This window comes from Alosa pseudoharengus, unplaced genomic scaffold, assembly GCF_046254945.1.
Source record: "Alosa pseudoharengus isolate Yale_2024_CS ecotype anadromous, Long Island Sound unplaced genomic scaffold, YU_APseudo_1.1 YU_APseudo_1.1_scf_11, whole genome shotgun sequence".
NCBI classification, from domain to species: Eukaryota; Metazoa; Chordata; class Actinopteri; order Clupeiformes; family Clupeidae; genus Alosa; species Alosa pseudoharengus.
Window position 1 is genome coordinate 14,278,063 of NW_027468576.1, and position 20,211 is coordinate 14,298,273.

At 39.4% G+C, this 20,211-nt stretch overlaps 2 protein-coding genes across 6 annotated transcripts; one reads left to right on the forward strand and one right to left on the reverse strand.

Annotated features, from left to right (window-relative positions):
• Nucleotides 1-756: 756 nt before the first annotated feature.
• srsf11 (serine and arginine rich splicing factor 11) lies at nucleotides 757-9,628 on the reverse strand. 4 transcript variants are annotated; one of them, XM_076278073.1, is made up of 12 exons: nucleotides 9,248-9,628; nucleotides 7,992-8,125; nucleotides 5,962-6,071; nucleotides 5,701-5,793; nucleotides 5,400-5,449; nucleotides 5,154-5,287; nucleotides 4,879-4,960; nucleotides 4,663-4,782; nucleotides 4,258-4,341; nucleotides 2,713-2,787; nucleotides 2,127-2,289; nucleotides 757-1,677 (listed from the first exon to the last, which is right to left on the reverse strand). In XM_076278073.1, exons 1-12 carry the CDS (start codon nucleotides 9,364-9,366, stop codon nucleotides 1,453-1,455), a joined length of 1,389 nt encoding a protein of 462 aa, XP_076134188.1. In that variant the 5' UTR covers nucleotides 9,367-9,628; the 3' UTR covers nucleotides 757-1,452. The 4 variants fall into 4 exon arrangements, with proteins under 4 accessions (XP_076134188.1, XP_076134189.1, XP_076134187.1 ...); XM_076278074.1 differs by having other exon boundaries at nucleotides 757-1,653; nucleotides 4,258-4,347; XM_076278072.1 differs by having other exon boundaries at nucleotides 4,258-4,347.
• A 232-nt stretch (nucleotides 9,629-9,860) lies between these two features.
• lrrc40 (leucine rich repeat containing 40) lies at nucleotides 9,861-18,018 on the forward strand. Of its 2 annotated transcripts, none has more exons than XM_076278077.1 (15): nucleotides 9,861-10,149; nucleotides 10,355-10,536; nucleotides 10,675-10,748; nucleotides 10,897-11,026; nucleotides 11,263-11,386; nucleotides 11,643-11,785; nucleotides 13,674-13,846; nucleotides 14,241-14,331; nucleotides 14,493-14,538; nucleotides 14,664-14,772; nucleotides 14,868-14,975; nucleotides 16,022-16,132; nucleotides 16,364-16,441; nucleotides 16,539-16,608; nucleotides 17,250-18,018. In XM_076278077.1, the coding sequence occupies exons 1-15, from the start codon at nucleotides 10,005-10,007 to the stop codon at nucleotides 17,313-17,315; spliced, it is 1,650 nt and encodes a 549-aa protein (XP_076134192.1). In that variant the 5' UTR covers nucleotides 9,861-10,004; the 3' UTR covers nucleotides 17,316-18,018. The 2 variants fall into 2 exon arrangements, with proteins under 2 accessions (XP_076134192.1, XP_076134191.1); XM_076278076.1 differs by having other exon boundaries at nucleotides 9,863-10,149; nucleotides 16,539-16,724.
• Nucleotides 18,019-20,211: the final 2,193 nt, after the last annotated feature.

Genomic DNA, 20,211 nt, shown 5'->3' on the forward strand with positions numbered 1-20,211 from the left:
CAGCATAGTTAATGGAGAATAACAACTGAATGAATGAAGCCATTCAAGTATAATGACTACATGTGTAAAGCTAACATTTTTAACAGTAGTGTATCAGGTTCTGGGGCTATATTACTATCTCTACACACAAACATGACTGCTTTTTGCTGAATGCTTTGGGGCACACTGATGAAGCACCAGCAAAGTTTATATCTTGATAGCCCCCGGCTGCTTGTCACAGTTGCCCTGACTTGCTTAAAGCGTCACTCAACTTTTTATCTTCACCTGTCTCAACCTGCTATCAATTAGTTGCCTCACTACAGGTTAGTGACGCAAAGTTATTTGAAATGCTAGCTTCTCCCCTGTGGGTGCCCACCTGTAAGCTTTCCACGTTTTCCCCCCAGACACTGGGCCAGACCTGACCTGCAGCTGACCTCTCTGGGCTGGTTAGATTTGCGCTGTGGCTTCACCTTAGCTTTGAACTTTACTTCACAGGCTGTGGGCGTACTGCTTCCTGTAACTGCCTGGGACACACACACACACACGAGACACCCGCCACACCGCAGGCTGGCTGCACTGCACACAAAACTTGTATACCCTCACCTTTTTTTTTCATAAAAAGTTGTACTTAATAAAAATGTTCAAGAAACTAAGGAAAAATAATGGTCTTACTCTCCTGGTTTGTCTGTGCTCATGGTGGAATGACAGGTCACATGTGAAGAGTTGAAGACACAACTTCATAATTGTTAAGAAAGGAAATACGCAAACATACAAATATACTTTGAATTGAGTTTAATTTCATGGTAAAACATGTTGCAATGAGTGCTACCTAATTAACAACCATTCATTTTTACAAACAGGAAATGGTAGGAGAAGAACACAAAAGGCAAAAAGATCCATTCAATCTGAGAAAAGCTGAGACCGTTACCAGGTCATTCTACTTACGCATTGAACCTAAAGAAAACTCAAACCACCTAGACTGTCCAAAGGACATCACCTGTTGTCCCATTGTGAAGTTTTAATTAATACAGTCTAAAGATGAGTAACACAGAAGCACTTTCAATCTTGAAAGGCTCCTCATAGGCTACAGGAAGTCAGCGTGAATGAGTACTGCTGACTCGCACCCTCATCACTGACAAATTATATAAACTCAATCACATTTCTTCTACCATACCATAACCGTTTTTTTTTAACTTTTTTTATTTTTTTGTAATTCATCCTCAAATATACAAATAAGCAAATTGTTTTGAACATGCTCTAAGGTAACTTACTAATAATAAGATATACAGTAGAACAGTATGGTATCCTCCCCATGGTAACGAGGGAGAAAGAGATCACTGGCTCCAAAAATCCCAAAAGCGCAAGGTATGGTATGTAAGAAGACGGCAGGTTTGCCTGCGTGTCCAGGAGTTGAGAAAGGGGTAGTGGGGGGGTGGGGATAGGGTGGTTGTCGAGGTGACGGGGAGCTGGCGGTCAGTCGCTCATTTCCATGTCCTCGTCCTGCTGGTCCTCGCTGGTACCCTCTGAACCCTTGGCCGCCTCCTCCTCCTCGGCGTTCTCCTGCAAAGGCTCCTGGGATTGGGGCGAGTGGGCCGAGTCAGAGCCTTTGTCTTGTTCCTCTTCCTCTTTTTCGCTGTCATAACCCTGCTCCTCTTCATCGTAATCTCTGATCACCTGGCAATCAGAAACAGACAGGATCTGTAGGAGTGTAAAAGCAAGTTTAAAAAGGTGCCATGTCTTTTTTGAGCATTTATGTCATTCTGCAGATAATAAAACACTACTATTGTTTCGTATAGCTATTTCCCTGTTCCCGACATATTTTTCTGCATCGGTTTCTTTCTGAAGCTCTGACAAAAGTCAACATATGCACAAAACACATGCATGCAAAAGGGATACATACTGACAGACATTCCTAATTTACATCATTACTGTAGACCACTAAGAACACAGATAACAGTGTACAGCCTGTACACATGAAAGGTCATAATTGTACTAGTTCCAAAACAAAACAAAAAAAGTTCAAAACATACCAAACAATACCATCTCTTGATTACTGATCACTTGAAGGCCAGGTATGTTTCAGTAAAAAGCCCAAGCACACTGTTCCACCCGACCCAAGTGATGCCCTGCCGTTCATGTTTCGTTACCTTGACGTCGCCTTTCTCACTGTCGGACTTGCGCTCCCTCTCTTTGTCCTTGTCCCTGCTCTTCTTCTTGCTGGGCGAGCGATCCCGTTTGTCTCGGCTGCGGTCGCGGTCGTCCTTCCTGTCTCGCTCCCGCTCCTTGTCCTTCTTCTTCTCCTTCTTGTGCCTGTAGACGTAACATGTGCCACAACACACAGCTAGTGAGGTCACGCTGGAATTACATTCATCATTCATTCATTCATTCATTCTTTATTCATTCATTCATTCATTGCGTTTTTATCCTTTATTTTCTAGTCTAATATGGTACTGTAATATGATATTCTACATGGTGAACTTTACTGTGAAAGGTAAGACCCACAAATTTAGTTTCACTTTGGCTAACATTGCTATACAGCATTTAGCCTTGAGGGAGGTCTGTACTCTCAGAGTGATCCTCTAGACAAGTAGGTGTTCTCCTTGGGTGCTGAACCCATGATCTTCAGATCATAAGCATCTTTCTCCAATAGTTACTCTGGCAATAGAGCCACTGGAGTACATGGATGTCAGCACAACTCGGCTAGGATGCATCTTGTCCAGGTGCAGTGCTTACCTTCTGGGTGAGGGGGACCTGGACAGTTTCCGGCGGGGCGATCGGGAGACACTGCGGCTCCTCCGGTGTCGTCTTCTAAAAGGAGACAAACACATGAACATCAGCCAGTGGCTCATGGATCAGTAGTTTTGTATTTTACCTGCACATTGTTCCATCAATCCAAAAAGGAAAGCACATTTTGTGCATTTTGGCATTGAATTTGTATGGAATGCTAAGTAATCAGTGCTTCGTAAAAATTTAAAAGAAAGCCGAATTACAAAATCAGCCGTCTTCTAAAGGGAAACAATCAATTGCTCGTTGATCAGGAGAGGCTGAATAGTAACCCACTTGGGATCTCACACAATGTTTCCGAAGCATCATCACCCTTGACATTTTTCAGAATTCTAAGAGTAAGGGGCAGTGGTGGTGTGGTGGTGAAGGAGGTGGGCTAGTAGCATGTAGCCTAAAAAAAGTCCAATTCCTTGTTTCCACCGTTGTGCCCTTGAGCAAGACACTTATTGCCCTAGGGACAGTGGGCCTTGTAATATAATTGACATAAGTCACTTTGGATGGAAGCATCTGCTAAATGAATAAATGTAAATGTAATTTACTAGCTACATACCAACTAGTTAAGGAATCATAACCTATTTTTTTTGTCAATACCTTGATGTAAAATGAGTTCTATTAGGAATACAATTCCTCACATACTTGCTGCTCATCATACTGTGCCACTTCAAAAATGTTTCAAAAATAATGACTACGACATTTTCATTCCATTTTCATTTTCAAACCTCTCACTTATCATGTAAACAGACCTTACTGCCCTGTAACTGACCCCAGGCCAGTGGTTCTCAAAGTGTGGGGCCCCACTAGTGGGGAATAGAGACATGACAGGTGGGGCACGAGGAACAGGAGGACATTTGTATTTTGTGCATGTCTTTATTAATGATTTCTTTTTTGACAAGGAAGATCATAGTTTCAAAACAAAATAGCCACACACAAACATAGGATTCATAAACATACTGACATATGAATTAAAACACATGTCAAATGTAAAATTCCATGACTTTTCCCTGACTTTCCCTGACAAAAAAACCTGAATTTCCATGACCTATAATGAACGGTACAAGATGGTCGGGGAATGTAACATGGAACCAAAATGCGAAAAGAATATTTTAATGTTACCATTTTGTCGGGATAATGGGGTCAGGTGGGGCTTGAAAATTCCTCACATCCAAAGTGGGGAATGACAGAAAAAGAGAACCACTAGGCCGATGGGTCAGACCCTTGAGTTGTGGATCTGCTCGAGGTTTCTTCCTATATGTATCTCCAATTCTAGGGAGTTTTTCCACGCCCCTGTTACTCATGGGCTCTCTCTGAATGTTTTAACATTCTCTAAAGCGCCATGAGACATGTGTAATGTTTTGGCGCTCTATAAGTGAAATTAAATTGAAATTCAAGACCACAGGCATTGAGAAGTAGGTCATGTTATGAGTACGTCCATCTGTCTCATAAAGAAACCCTTTTTTTTTAAATGAACCTGGCGTATAGAGTCTGTTGCCTTACCGACTGATGCTCCGAGATCGCCGGCCGCTGCTGTAGCTCTTGGGCGGTGTTTTGGAGCGCTTGCGAACCTTTTCCTCTTTCCTTCTGTCCCTGAAACAGTGAAGACATTTCAAGATCTATTCTCCGAATTAACTTTTAGCAGACTTGCACTACTACTTTACAACCAGTAGGACATATTATGATGTATTATGTCCTATTATATTACATTGTAAAATACTGTATTATTTATTTTGTCATATCTTTTGAATCTTACTTGTCAGTTTATTCATTCATTCAGTAATTAATAACAGTTAATATGAACTTACTATTAACATTTAATGAATAATTTTCTGTACTTCATGGCTACTGGCAAATTATGAACACACACACACTCAACAAGTACAGGTATGTGAGAGGAGAACGCACCTGGACCTGCTGTGGGAGCGTCTGCCCCGGTCCTTTGAGTGAGACCTCCTCCTCCTGGGACTCTTCGACCTCCTCCTGCTCCTGGAGCGAGAGCGTCGTCTCGACCGGCTCTTGGAGCGCCTGGAGTGGGATGCGAAAACACGGCTCAGCAGGCAGGAACACAAGCATATGGCCTTCAGACTTCAACGGTGTTGTGCTAGGGAGGGCAACAGCTACCTGTGTCTGGAACGAGAGCGAGACCTCCTCCGTCGTGACCTTGACCTGGATCTTGAATGTTTCCGTTTGTCGTCTTTCTTGTCTGCAAGAAAAAGGGTGTTTTTTTTTTTCTTCCCTTTTTCAAATTAAGACAATAATGCCTGAAATATACATGTGCTTATACTGTACATGATATTAAATATTACATACACAAAACTCACTTCCAGGCTCAATGGCTGCTGAGATATACTTGTGCTTATACTGTACATGATTTTAAATATTTTAATATTACTCACTTCCAGGCTCAATGGCTGCTGATATGAGTGACTGTGCTTCTCTGACCCGTTTCATGGCTTCCTCAATCTCCTTGTTAGCGGCATCGGCCTTCAGGCCAGGGTTTAGATTCAGTCCTGCCGCCATTGGATTCAACCTGGGTAGTTAAGGGAAAAAAATCTAACTAGTAAATAAAGGATAAACAACTGAATGAGTGTTATAAAGTGTATGGTATTGATATTTGAGGCAATCAGAGCGTTATTGCTTACTTAGGATCCACAGAGGTCATCAGTTTCAGAAGCTGGTCGGCAGACAGGGACTGAAGACACATGCAAATCATAGTCAGTATTGTGATAGTAGCAGTAGTAATAATAATAATAATAATAATAATAATAATTTGTATTATTATATGACATTATAAAATATTATTATTATTATAACTAAGAAAAACGCTTTCATTGGCATTCTAATTATGTGTATAAGCAACTCTTAATGAAGTTTCAAACAAACGCTGAATTCCAAAATCATGAAGCCCATGAGGAGCGTGGAGTGGCGCTCAGTGTTTCTCACCTGGGGGTTCATGTTGGGGCCAGGCATCCCCAGAGCTGCCATAGTGGGGTCCATGTTGGGGCCTCCGAGACCACCGAGAGGAACACCTCCCATCTGCCGCACAGACATTCCCATGAGACTTTGCCGTTTCTGACAGCAGGAAGTACGCTAACACTATACTAAGCTAACTGGGGATGACTAGATTTAACTGCATTAACAATGTATAGATGGGTATTTGAGTTTAGATGAACAGATGAATATGTAAAACATTTTCAGACTCACAGATGCCATTGGGTTTGGAGTGGGCAAGAGCCCTCCTCCTGGTAGCAATCCCGCGACAGCATTGGCTGGAGCCAGAAGTGACAGAGCTTTTGATTCATCAGGAATTACACCTACAAAGGACCATAAGAGAAAGAATCAACTCACACCCATGAACGTGTGGACTATAAAGACACACATACACATACACATACAAACAAACAGACCCGCAAAAAGGGTCTCCTCACAGTCAGGTTCTACACAATTACACATTTGCTCAAAACTGGGGCCCTGGTAAACAGTACGATTGCATAGTACTACACAAAATGTCACTAAACACACTGCCAAGATGTTATCACCTGAACTTGTTTTTTTAAGTCATGAACCAAATGAAAGCAAGCACAGCCGGCAGTCCAGTGGGATGTGCTCTCAAGTTTCATAAGATGTTTTATGAACAAGCGATTCGACTCGCGTCGGCTGCTTCGCTACAAAGCACACAAACACATCAAGATAGACAAAACAGGGTTTATAACTTCGGAGTGACACAGCAAATTCAAAATGCATGACTACAGGCTAAAAAAGAAAAAAAAAAACTTACCATTACAGAGACAAATAAAACAAAAACAAAAACTAATTATTATTTTCATGGGCTTTTGCTGATGTTAATGTTGCCAGTACTAACATATAGGGCTAACATGAAACGAGGAAAAAAATTATGTAAATACTTTATAGCCCCAACACAAAGCTGTGTGCTACAATTTTCTTTTAAAAAAACTTAAGAGTTTAGTCCATGCTCTAAATGAGAAGAGACATCTGCAGTGCCTTGAGTGTCAGCAATCAAGGTCAGCAAAAGCCCTCTAACTGATATACACACAAAGTGTGGGCCAAGTGCTAAAGAGAAGAAATAACAGAAAAGGTGAAGAATTATATAGAAGTCTTGTGAGATGAATGAAATCCGTGGATGTATGTGCAATCTGAAATCAATTGCATTTTTAAAAAATATATATTATTGTGCTTAATTTTGTTTTCTGTCTGTTTTCATGAAGAACACAACAAAGAGAACAGAGAACACTTGAGAAACGGGACAAGCTGCAGACAAAACGGTTGGGTGGCATTTTCTGCGCGGGCCAGGTATTTAGGACTGGCTGAACCAGGAAAAAGAACTGTAAAACACAACAACAAAAAAAGAAAACCACCGTTAAGAACATCTTTCGCTGTATCCACGCCTCTGGATTCATTTGGAGAGGATGACTTAAAACATTCTACTGCAATTTACACTGCTTTGACCAAGGTCTTTTTTATTAGTGCACTTATTAGAAGGGTGGCAGAAAATGCTTTCAGTGGGATGTACCATAGAGAGCATGGAGGGAAAACACCTTAATAACAAACCTTACCCAAAACAAAAACATATTAGCAAGCATGCAGAGGGTTGTTTCACCCAAATGTAACACACCATTTAGTGTAGTTGCATGCTCTTCTAGTTATTATGGAAATATAAAAACAAATTAGTATTTCTTCTGGATTAAGGCTATGTTTGTGTGCATTTCTCCGTCCATCTCTGAGTTGGTATGATTAAATCTTAAAGATGTGTTAAAACAGAGATAAAGACTGCATGTTTAGAACAGGTATCGTCTGTTGAACGCATGTTGCCCTTTAAGCTTTACAATCCTCAGGAGGAGCACCTTTCAACCATCAACCAGCTGGAGATTCAATTTTCTTGTCTGCTAATCACACACAAAATGACAAAGAGACAGAGTTGAGCAAAGGGTTTCAAATGTAACAAGGCGTGAGACGTGCTGCATATGGAGGCCAGGGCTGTTTGTCTCCTTTCTGTTTTTCATACAAAGTTGCTCCCATTTAGACCAAACATTGGGGGAACAATTCTCAGCAAAATCCAACTAAGTGATATTAAGACAACATGCTTTGGTATTACCAACGCTAGTCTTGATATTCATAGAGTACAATAATTGGACTGCACAGAATACAAGTTATGATTGGAGTGCAACTCCAGCATGGATTTGTTAGACACAAACAACAGAAGGTGAAACACCTACCTTCAGCAAATGGGACGACAATCAAGGCTCTGTCCACGAAGACTGTGTTAGTCAAGTGCTGGGATACGCCAACGGATTCAGACTCGAGGAACTTTACAAAACAGACACGTGAAGTCACAGGCAAGGGAGAATCACTGGAAGAAAATATAAATGCTTTTGCAAGAAATACACACAAAGTTCCTCAGTATTTCCGGTAACTCACACAAAAGGTTTTCAAACAATACTGTATAAAATATTTGAATGGCAATGATTATTTCATCAACTACTTTGTTGTCTACTGTACTCTAGATACACTGGACATTCAACAACCAAATGCAAATCATTGAATCTCAAGAGGAGCTGTCTTGGTTTTGCCAATGATGTCCCAGTGTGGGATGTCATGGACGTCCTACCTTAACTGCAGTTATGACGTGCAGCCAGATATATTCGACAGGTGAAAAACAGCAAAAGCACAAAATACATGTGTTAGCTCTTTGCCGTCGCACCAAAACTAACCTTGTGTCACTGTCAACTTGCATTCTCAGCAGACTACAACCTTTACGCAATTATCTACTCCCAAGCTCTGCTAGGTATTTCACCTGGATGTCTACGTGCGCTCATGAACATTAACTTGAACATCAGCTGTCTCATGCAAAAGACTATATGAGCACTAGATATGTAGATATGAGCAATAGTACGTAGCTAGATGGGAGACAGCGTTAGTTCACTTACCTTATTAACCAATCGCCAAGTTATGAAACGTTAGTGTCATATACAGCGTATATTGCTCAATGGCAAAAATCAATCATATCTATGTAGAACTAACGTTAGTTCGTAGGTAGTGTATCACCAAGCAAAGACATGACAGAATGCCTACGGAGTCAATGGGTAGTAGTAGGTATATGAGAGAAGCTAGCCAACAGGCGATCATTTTGGCGTTAGACAACTAGTGACGTCTGCTAGATATCGTATGTTAAAAAAGTAACCTAGTAGACCTGGCACATAAATCTAGACTAGTTAATATCGGTAATATAATTACTGATAATATATACAAAAATTGAACGTCATGTCTCGTTAACGCCAGGTTTTGTTAATGTTAAATTGGCAAAGTAAGTCATGTGAACTGATAGTGGGATCACTGCAGACTTCCTCAGGTCAAGACCATAACGTTATCGTGTATGAAATGACAGCCAGTAGCTGGGTTAGGTAGCTAAGCCAATTGACATTAGCACTCAATCGCCACCATTCCTTTCGTGTCACCCAGATAAAATACTTACTCGGGGGGAAACAGCTTCAACTCCTCGATATTCCCCAGGAATCCGAAGAGTGTTCTCATCTGTTCAGAGGTTGTGCTTGGAGACACATTTGTCACCTGAATTACGTTCGTTGAGCTCATTTTCGTTTTCTTGCTGGTCGCCTATGGCTAATGTTAGCTAGCTGCCTAGCCAACAATATAAGCAACCAGACTAGCTAGTTGGCTGTATATCTACAAACTTACACAAAATTAAATAATATCACGCTAAACAGCTAGCGATAATCGTGTATTGGTAATACTCTAGTACTGTAATTGCATACCGACTAATAACAAAATTGCGGCCTGCAATTTACCAGCAGGGCTTTCAGCGGCCTTTTCCCTAACAGCAAAGCGTGACTTTTGACAGTGAAATATCATACGGCGTTTCAAAATAAAAGTCGTTTATTTTGGAATGACTGTGCAGTTTCGCGAAGTCACGAGCACCAGCTAAACAGTAACAATAGTACATTATTGGCCGCAAGGTAATAAGGAATTATACAAATATATATATATAAATACGTGTATTTTAAATGTGTTTATTATTGAGGTTTCCGTGCATTACTTCACCGACATAACTCTTATCTAAAAAGCGGAACACACACTATGACGTTTGACAGTATGTCAGGCGCGGTAAATGCTACCAGCAGCAGCCGTTAGCACGATAGGCGTAGCAGGACTGTATTATGTGTATGAAATAGACACATATAAGTTTACATTTAGTTAGTTGACAGTGCCACCAAATGTCTCGTTTTAAAAGGGGCGGAAAACTTGATTCTCGAGCTGGATTTAGGACGGAAACACAAGTGTCTCCTGTTCCTAACGGGCTCCTAAAAGCAGCCAGAAAAAGTGGTCAGCTCAATCTATCGGGACGGGGTTTGACAGAAGGTAAAGTAACGTCAACGTTACATTACAGAGCAGGTAGCATTAAATCGCTACGAATGATTTAAGGGAATTGACAAAAATCGCTGTTACAGCAACAGTCTTTATTCTTTATTCCTTTTCTACCGGGCTGGGTTTATTTGGCTAACTCTAGAAGTAACAGCCCTGGCCGTTGGCCATAAGCAACATATCTACAACTTACTTTTTGCAGTTCCACTCAGTGTCTGGAGGCTTAATGTAGACACACCGGAGGAGGCCAATCAGAATTTATCTTTCGGAGCAGACGACCGGTGGTGGGAGCAAACTGATCTAACCAAGCTTATCCTCTCATCAAACAAGCTCGGTGTACTGTCAGAAGATGTAAAACTGCTGCCAGCTCTTGTTGTTTTAGATGTACGTACAGAAACAACTTGTTCTAATTGCTGTCTACATAAGCGATTGCATTGTTTGATATTTTCTTACATAATTTCTATTTACCCATACATCACCCAACATTTTTTTTTAGCTATAATAAATTATCTCAATTTCCAGGTCCATGACAATCAACTCACTACATTACCCAAAGAAATAGGTGAATTGGAACAACTTCAGAGACTTGTTCTAAGGTAGGTTTTACTGTACGTTTTCACAGCAATGAAAGCCTGAGCTTGATTTAAGGTATTTAGTATGTTGACCCATGTTGACATGGATCTTTACATCCTTAAATGTAGGTTTCTTACACACAACATAATCTTTTCTATTCTGTGTCTTCAGTCATAACAATATAAAAGAATTACCTGTGGAACTATGGGGACTAACAAACCTCCAAAGCCTTCACCTGCAGCAGAATCAACTGGAGCGCCTTCCACAAGAAATTGGGCAGTTGATCAATTTGGATGATATTGTAGGTGTCTATATGTTGTGATTGTTTAATTCTAAAAAACAGAGCATTCCATATATTTTGGTGTGGATATTTTGGTCTGTGCCATATGTGTGATAATTAGTTTGTATTGTTTGTTGTATTGTTGTTGATGGTGCAGTGATTCTATTTCAAGTGTGCATAATTTCAGTCATAAATGTTTTACTCAAATCATGTTTCTCATATCATGTTTGATGTTGTCAATGTTATTTGAATGGCAGGATCTCTCCAACAATCAGTTAACAGAGGTTCCAGATGGTGTAGGCAACTTGACAAAGTTGGTAAAGCTCAACCTGTCTAACAACAAGTTAAAGAGTCTGTCTCCTGCTATTAGGAACATGAAAAGTAAGTATGCACTTCAGGTTCAGGGGCAACCTATATTACCTACATAAGAGGTAAAATAAATGACAAATATAAAATCGAAAGCCAAACCTTCCTTTTGGGTCATTTCTAAATGTATGTAATGTTGAAGTTCTCTGCAAATTGACATTGCTTTTCATAAATGAATGATTCCTTCCTTGTTTTACCTGATGCCATACATTAACTAACTGTAGCTCCTATAGCAAATGGTTTTAAAAGTCATGTGTTCCCCTTTGCGTAGATCTGAGGATGCTGGACTGCACACATAATCAGCTGGAGAACATTCCCCCTATCTTGGCACAGATGGAGTCTCTGGAGATGCTGTATCTTAGGCACAACAAAATATGCTCACTTCCAGAGCTGCCACAGTGCAAATCCCTCAAAGTATGACCTCACAGACACACACACACACACACACACAAGTTATTTATTATTAAGCAGTACATTGGTGTGGTTCATTTAAGGCTATGATTAATGATTGATTAACGAATATAAACAACATGTTTTTTGTCTCTGTGAGTCATGCACGACCCTGGGTCTGTATTACAAAGTGGCTTAGACTGAGCTAACTCTATCTCAGCCAATCAGCCACAAGTAGTACTGGTCATAACATAGCTCCAGGAGTACTGATTGGCCTTTGAGTTCAAATATCTAACGTATTTATTCATTAATGTTTTTATTTTGGGACCCCATGTGGGGTCGCCAGAAATTCAAATGGGGTCGGCTGAGATATTGGGTATCTTACAGTTGACCAGTACATTAAATAAATAATTTAATATATAAAAATATTTTATATATTTTTTATATTTAATATATATATATATATATATATATATATATATATATATATATATATAAAATATATATATATTAAATATTTTATATTTTTTTTATATATATATACCGGTAATCGCATTTCATAGTGACATTTGACCCAGTGCAGTCTGGCTATCGTGACTGAAGGAGGCAGACGAGAAAGTACTGCTTTAAATGAAACATTTAGCCTAGGCCTATGTTTTAAAAAGAACGCCCAGACCAATACTGTTGACAGGAGCATTAATCTACTATTTCTGCAGTAAGGAATTTCCGTTGCCTACCAATAGGAGTTTGTCAAGTCTGAAGTAGCACCTCGATGCAAAACAATCCTGAGTTAGGCCTACGAGTTAGCACAAGTTAACTTTGCTAACGTTTTGCTGAGCCTACCCTGCTATGACCGACTAACTAACTAACCGACAAACTCCCTTAATAAATTGACTACATTTGTTGCAACTTGAAACAAAATGTCTTCAAAAGTATGTAGAAGGTGGTTACATTTATTTCCATTCCAATAACCAAAACATTACATGTCCGTTTGCACTTGTAGGCTATGCTGCTTTCATTTCTTTTGTTCCTACTATTTAGTTTATTTTCTTGAACTGCTATTTCTTATCCTGGACTGCCACCTACTGGATAGAAAAGGCAACAACCGAGTAATTACCGGTATGTGAATACAAATCTACACCTTTGAATGGCCAAAAAAAGGATAAATCATAGGTGGTATTCCACACATTACCTTGGTGTTAGGGTAGCCTACTCTGCACATGTCATTGACAATGAGTGGTAACTTCAGTCATTTGCATTTATCATGCTAAAAAGCAGTGAGGGGTTAGGTGCCTTGCTCAAGCGCACTTCAGCTGTGCCTACTGGTCGGAGTTCAAACCGGCAACCCTCTGGTTACAAGTCCGAAGCGCTAACCAGTAGGCCACGGCTGTCCCCTGTGTGCAAGGACATTTGGGGAAAATCAAAGTACCGTTCTCGTCTGGATGTTACGGCAGAGTTGAGTTGTGCTCTCTCTCGCTCATTTTGTGACATCAAAATAGGATCACCTGCCAAAAAAGGTTGGGAACCCCTGCTTTACTGGTCATTAGTTACAGGTTGTTGTTCTGATCTGTTGTTCGCCGTTGGTGGAACATGCTATCAGTTCCTACCAGAGCAGGGGCATACCTCTCTATCTTAAAAAAAAACCCTGAAGACCCAGCTCTTCAGAGTGTACCTCCTCTCCCCCTAGCATGACCAACAACCGGATATGCTTAATCTTGCACTTACCACTAGACGACTCCTCTTCTGTTTCCCTTGACTTTACTCCGCTGGAACTGTCACTTGATTCTATACGAGTAGAACTTATGGCTGCACTAACATGTCCTGTCGCACTGTGCATTGATTGCCTCTTTTTTTTGTAAGTCGTTTTGGATAAATGTTGTTGCGTGAAGATAGATTGTTGTTTTTCTCTTAGGAGCTCCATGTGGGGAACAACCAAATTACGGGAATCCAGGCTGAGTACCTGAAACACCTGAGTGCCCTCTGTGTTCTGGAGCTGAGGGACAACAAGCTGAAGGCTCTGCCCGAGGAGGTCACTCTACTGGAGGGCCTGGAGCGCCTCGACCTCACCAACAATGACCTCACCAGGTGCTCGCGGCCCTCTATCTTACTACTACCACCACATCTACTGTACTACTACTAGCAGTGATAATAGTAATGATAATATAGTGACATTTTATTGATTTGATGAACTTTTCCATTCTAGAAAACCATTTCTGCACCTAGAATAAAAAATGATTTGTTCTTTACTGTAAGGCAGGAAGGCATAAAAACCTTAAAATGCTTATGCCTTTTCCTTGTATTTTCCGCTCTACTGTGCATTGATATATTTGGTCGTAACACCACACAAACAGTAATCACACAGCACAGAATCCAAGTCAAGAGGAACATGTGCTTGGCTGAATAGACCTAATTAGAGTGGTTTTGGTTGTTAACATTTCTTCTTTGTTTTCTCTATGCTGCCTTCCTCTGAATGAGTCAGCTTGCCTTGCGCTCTTGGCAACCTGCCCAAGCTGAAGAGTGTGTCTCTGGAAGGAAACCCTCTGAGGGGCATCCGGCGAGACCTCCTGACTGTGAGTGCGCCCTTCAGGACTCGGCCGCTTGGCCCGGCCTTAACAGCTGGGCGCTGGTGGTGGTGACCACACCGCACAACACAACAACCCCTCTGTCTCTGTCTCTGCCCCGGCAATGCCTCTGTGCTCACTGGCCTCACATCTATGTCTCTCTCTTTCAGAAAGGCACCGGGGAACTGTTAAAGTACCTAAGAAGTCGCATCAAAGGTACAGCAGTGAGAATTCAGTGTGTGTATCATATGTGTGTGCTTTGCTAATGGACAGCGTTTTCTGCAATTGTTCAGGCAATCATATTTATATGTTTATTAGGAATTCTTTTTTCCCCTTTGTAGATGATCCAGATGGAAATACGGCAGAGCAACCCAGTACAGCTATGACCCTGCCCAGTCAAGCAAATATAGATGTACACTCTATTAAGACATTGAAGACTTTAAATTATAGGTATGCTTTTAAGCCTCTGTATATGCTTCAAAGGTTTGAAGACATGTCATGAGTCATCTTGCGTGAGGGAAACAATTTCTCTAATTCTTCCACAGTGAAAAGCAGAAAGCGTTGATACCTGACGACGTGTTTGATGCTGCTGAGGGAGGCCCTGTTTCCTGTGTGAATTTCTCTAAGAACCAGCTGACAGCAGTGCCCCCCAGGTCTTTAATTCCGAAACTCATTTTTGAAACAAGCTCTTTAGGATGTTCAATTTTCCTGTGTCGGCCTCAATTTTGTGTGACGCTCAACACAGCAGCCAGGGCAGTAAGTCTGTTGATGCATGAACTAAAGCTAGGACTAATTTAATTTAATTACAAGGCTAAACCATTTAGCTAATTTAGTACCATTCTGTTCGCAGCCTGTTCGTGGTGCATGTTGGAGTTTCAAATGAGAGCCCAAACTTACCAAGATGGAGGCCACAGTCTTCACTGTAAAGTTCACATCCTTGTTAAAGGAGAACTCTGGCGATTTTTCACACAGATCTCTGTTTCTCGAGGTCACCGAGTATTGTCGCTATGGAAAAAAAAGCCAGGCAGCTACAGTGCTACACTTTGGAGGCATCTTTAATATCATGACCCCAGAGTGTAGCACTGTAGCTGCCTGGCTACTCCAGCTGTTGGCTGCAGCAACTCAAGCTTTTCGAACCGACAGTACTCGGTGACCTCAAGAAATAGAGATGTATGTGAAAAATCGTTTTCTTTTGAGTGCATGTTAGTAGAAATACCTGGTGTATTCTGTGCTTAAGGTCCAAATGACCTAGTCTTTGGAACTGGACCTTGTTGGAATGAACCCTGTTTGCCACTCCCTGAGCTCACACCGTGAATCACTCTGGTCCGTGTATCATTCGTTCATTTGATATTCAATTGAGAATCCAAAATAAAAAAATATACTTGTTTTTATTTATATTATTGTTTATGAATGTGATACAAACAAACAAGTAACGCTTCGTTTTTCAGACTTTTGATTTCATCAAAATCAGTTTCGGCCCTGAGGCCGTTTTTTAATGTTCTACTTTTGATCTGACAATAAAATCAAAAGTCTGACAAACTAAGCGTTATTTGTTTGTTTGTATCACATTACATATACAAATAATGAAATAACCAGTCATTTTTTCATTTTGGATTCTCAATTGAATGTCAAATGAATGAATGATACACGGACTCCCCATCCTCAACTCAGGCTCTTTTCTTTTTCTTTTCATCTGAAGGCTTGTTGAGTTGAAGGACACAGTCTCTGATGTCAACCTTGGCTTTAACAAACTCACCAGCATCCCACTGGAGTTCTGCATGCTGAAGCAACTGAACCATGTAGATCTCAGGTAAACTACCTGAGAATGACCAACGCAAGGCTTATTCTGTACATAGCATATTAACTATTATTAGGTGTGTAGTGTTTTTGAAAGTTTGGCTTGTGAATTGCAGATATACTTACTGCCGGATATCAATTATTAATGATAATTCATTTGGAGCTAATGTGAAAATATCTGACATCATAGTTGACACTGAATAACACTGTCACAAATAAATAACAATGTGTCTTTTCTGTTCAGAAACAACTTTCTCTCTGCACTGCCACCAGAACTGAAGGATCTAGCCAAACTAAGGAGCATCATTTTATCCTTCAATAGGTATTCAACTTCAACATTTTACATCGCAATAGTAACAAAGTTTTGTAATTTAAAAGCCTCATCATCATAATCATCATCATCTCTAACCCCTTCACAGATTCAAAGCTTTCCCAGATGTGCTGTACAAGATACCCACACTTGAGACTATTTTGATGAGTAACAATCAGGTCGGTGCTGTTGACCCAATTCAACTGAAGATGTTGGATAAGCTGTCCACTTTAGATCTGCAGAACAACGACATCGTGCAGGTTCCCCCAGAGCTGGGCAACTGTACCAGTCTCCGGTAACAATGCCAACCGTCCTCATTCTTTCTTTGTTTTTTCCCCACGGCTCATTTAAACAGCTATGCAGAACTCTGTAGAATTCAATTTGTCTTGAGCACAGCCGCACGGTAGTCTTGTATTTACTTGTATTGTGTGTAATGCAACGCCACGTGTGATGGAAAGTGGTATTACAAGAGAGCCAGCCCAGTACTAGCTGGTTTGCATGCAAACTTCAGTGGATATCTGGGAAACACATAGCATAGGCGTTTTTGACATTACGTCAAAACGATTGTTTCTTCACATTGTGTTGCTATATCTAGGTCATTTTGATCATTTTCCAAAAAAAAAAAAAAACACAGCACGTTTAAAGGCTGTTGAAGCCACTTCTCAAGCCCTGTTTCTCTGCCATACTGCACCACAATGGGGCCTCATGAAATAATCATGCTGTGCCGTTACTGTGACTTCATGTAAAATCAAACAATTCCTGAATTATTGAATGCTCGGTCTTAAAAAAATAAAAAAAACCTCTTGCCATACCCCCACAGGGCTCTGATGCTGGATGGAAACCCGTTCCGAAATCCCCGTGCAGCGATCGTGGCCAAGGGAACTGATGCCCTCCTTGAGTACTTGCGCAGTAGAATTCCCACTTGATCTTAACCGTGAACCTGAACATGGCTGGCTGGGTGGGTGGGTGTGTGTGATGTCCTCAAAGTTACTTGTCACAGCTTAAAAGGCATGATGCATCGTTCTCTTTCTTCCACTTGACAATGAATTGTTTACACTCTGACATTCAATAACACTACCAACGGCTCCTCTGCCAAAAATCCTGCCAGCAGTTTTCACTCTTGTTGATTGACATGATCAAATTGTGGTTGAACAGTTGTGGATGTGTGTCCTTATATTCTTTGACGGGGAAAAAAAACTGTGCATGCTCACATATTCAGCACTTCCTGGTGTACGTTTCTCATCTGTGATGAAACAAAACTGGTGCACACTCACCAGCACATCCTGCCAATATTTTTACCAAACTGTTGGCTACACTATGGTCTGTAATCGGCTGTTCTTAAACCTGTTTGGCTGTTATTTTATTATCAGCCTGTAATTATTACATGCTTATGAACCATGGTCTTAATAAAAAAGTTTTCTTATTATATGGCAATACAAACTTTTATTGCCTTAAAATACTTTGATATGAAACCAGGAAAAAAATATAATTGAATGACTGAATCATGAAATTAACTGACTACTGGCACACACTGCATTTTGTTTTCTGTCATAAGTTTTTGTTGTCAATAAAACAGGAATCTTTTGAAAGTTGGTATGGTATGCATTTTTTTTGTCAGATTGGCAGAAAGCTTAGGTAAACTATCAACACATAAACATCTGTGATTTAGGTGGGTTAAAAGAATTTCTGTCTGATCAAAATACATACATGAAGATGAGAGAAGTAGTTGGGTCATTCTATGAACGGTTGCCATTTCCATTATAACATTTTCAAAAATGGCATCAAAAGTAAACTTCTTTTCGATGTATTCACAGCATTAAAGACATGATAACCCTCCAACATATTGTATTTGCCCATATGTTTTTTTGTTTTCACACTGAAATATAATTGATTAAAATATAATAAATGTAACAAGGTGGCAAATTTCATGATAAAATGGCTCTAGTTATCCAATAACGGTCAAGTTGTTGAATTCAAAATGTAATTTGCTGAGCAATGATAGTGTTAAAACTGTAATGAAAAACATTACTACGTTATTCCTGTATAATGCTTGACGGACCCCCTCACAGTAATGAAAAAACAACAAATAAACAATGTAAAAGAATGTTACAATTTTCCTGCTTACATTCTTGGGTGCTCTACAGGCAGACATTATCAAAAATATTCTTTTTGATTTCATTTCAAGTAACAGTATGCTATTTACAGACAAAACAAGTTAATGTGACAGGGTGGTAAGTCAAACCAGGGGACGCAAGAAAATGATTAAATATTTACCAAAAAATATGATTTTGAATAAATATGTCTAATGCCATCAGGAAAGTATATTTAATCATGAAAAAATAAAAAGTTTGATAAGAATATAACATTTACGTTTTTAGATGTAAATTTCATGTTGGTCAGTCCGGACACATGGAAATGACTATGCACTTGTGGAAAATGATTCAAAATAGTGTGATAGTAGATATAGTATTTTAATAGTGTGATAGTAAGAATAGTATTTTATTGTTCATCATGTTGACAAGAACCCTTAAATTATTAGCTTTAGAAACACACTTCGGCTCTAGTTTGTGCCTTCTGCATCAAATGTTCTGGACGCAAATGGCCCGTTTCATAGAATGACCCAGTTGAATCAAAGACCACAGTTTAACAAACGGTAACAATAGTGACGTTTTATTAATTTTACAATAAAGACTTTCATACATTATTCAAAACACCCCTTAGATACTGAAAAAAATCTGTACTTCTCCAAAGCCGAAAATGGCTCTGTAATCTGCTGCACAGTATTTAACTTTTTGTCATTTTTCAAAAGTTTTTTTAATAAAATGTATCTTAAATATGTACAGTTGGCATCTGCAAAATGCATTCTAGACACAGAATATATATATATATATATATATTTAATAAAAGGGTGTGTGTGTGTGTGTGTGTGTGTATATATATATATATATATATATATATATATATATATATATATATATATATATATATATATATATATATATATATATATATATATATATATATCTATATATATACACACACACACACCCTTTTATCAATTACACATTTGTGTGTTAATTCAGAAATTAAACTGGAAGGTTTAAACTTGCATGTGCAAATAAATAGTATGGTAAGTTGTCACTCAATCCACCCTAACTAAACTGAATAATTTTTCTTCCTCATGATAAAAAAATGACTTTTTTACACACACTCACAAAAAGAAAAGAAAACAAATGAAGCAGCATTCAAGTCCAGTAAGTCCCCACACTGCTGAAGCTCTGTGTACATTCACAATCTATAGGAATAAATTATCTCCATGTGTCTTCATTCACAAGTATTTACATCAATACTGCCATTAGACGCAATAGTACCATATATAAGCTTTATATTTAATAGTATTTTAAACACATACAAAAATGACAATTTTGTATATTCATATACATATATATGTTTATATGACACAAATTCACATGTACTGTAGAAATCATTTTACATGTTGAATACTACAGCATTTCTTCTTGTGTCCTAAATCCTCCTCATCCATACACTGTTTCTGTTAACCTTATAAAATCTCACAATTTGAGCAAAGCTAAGTATATCAATATATTTTTTAAGAAATTATTACCTGAAAACATTTAATAAAAATATTTATATTATCAAACTTTTTCACAATAGTATTTGAAGTGTATATTTCTCCAAACGTAAGTTTGGTGTCTGGTATATCGATTGATAGTTCAAGCTTAATTTGGAGCAGATGTTTGGAGGAAAGGGGGGCAGGGGAC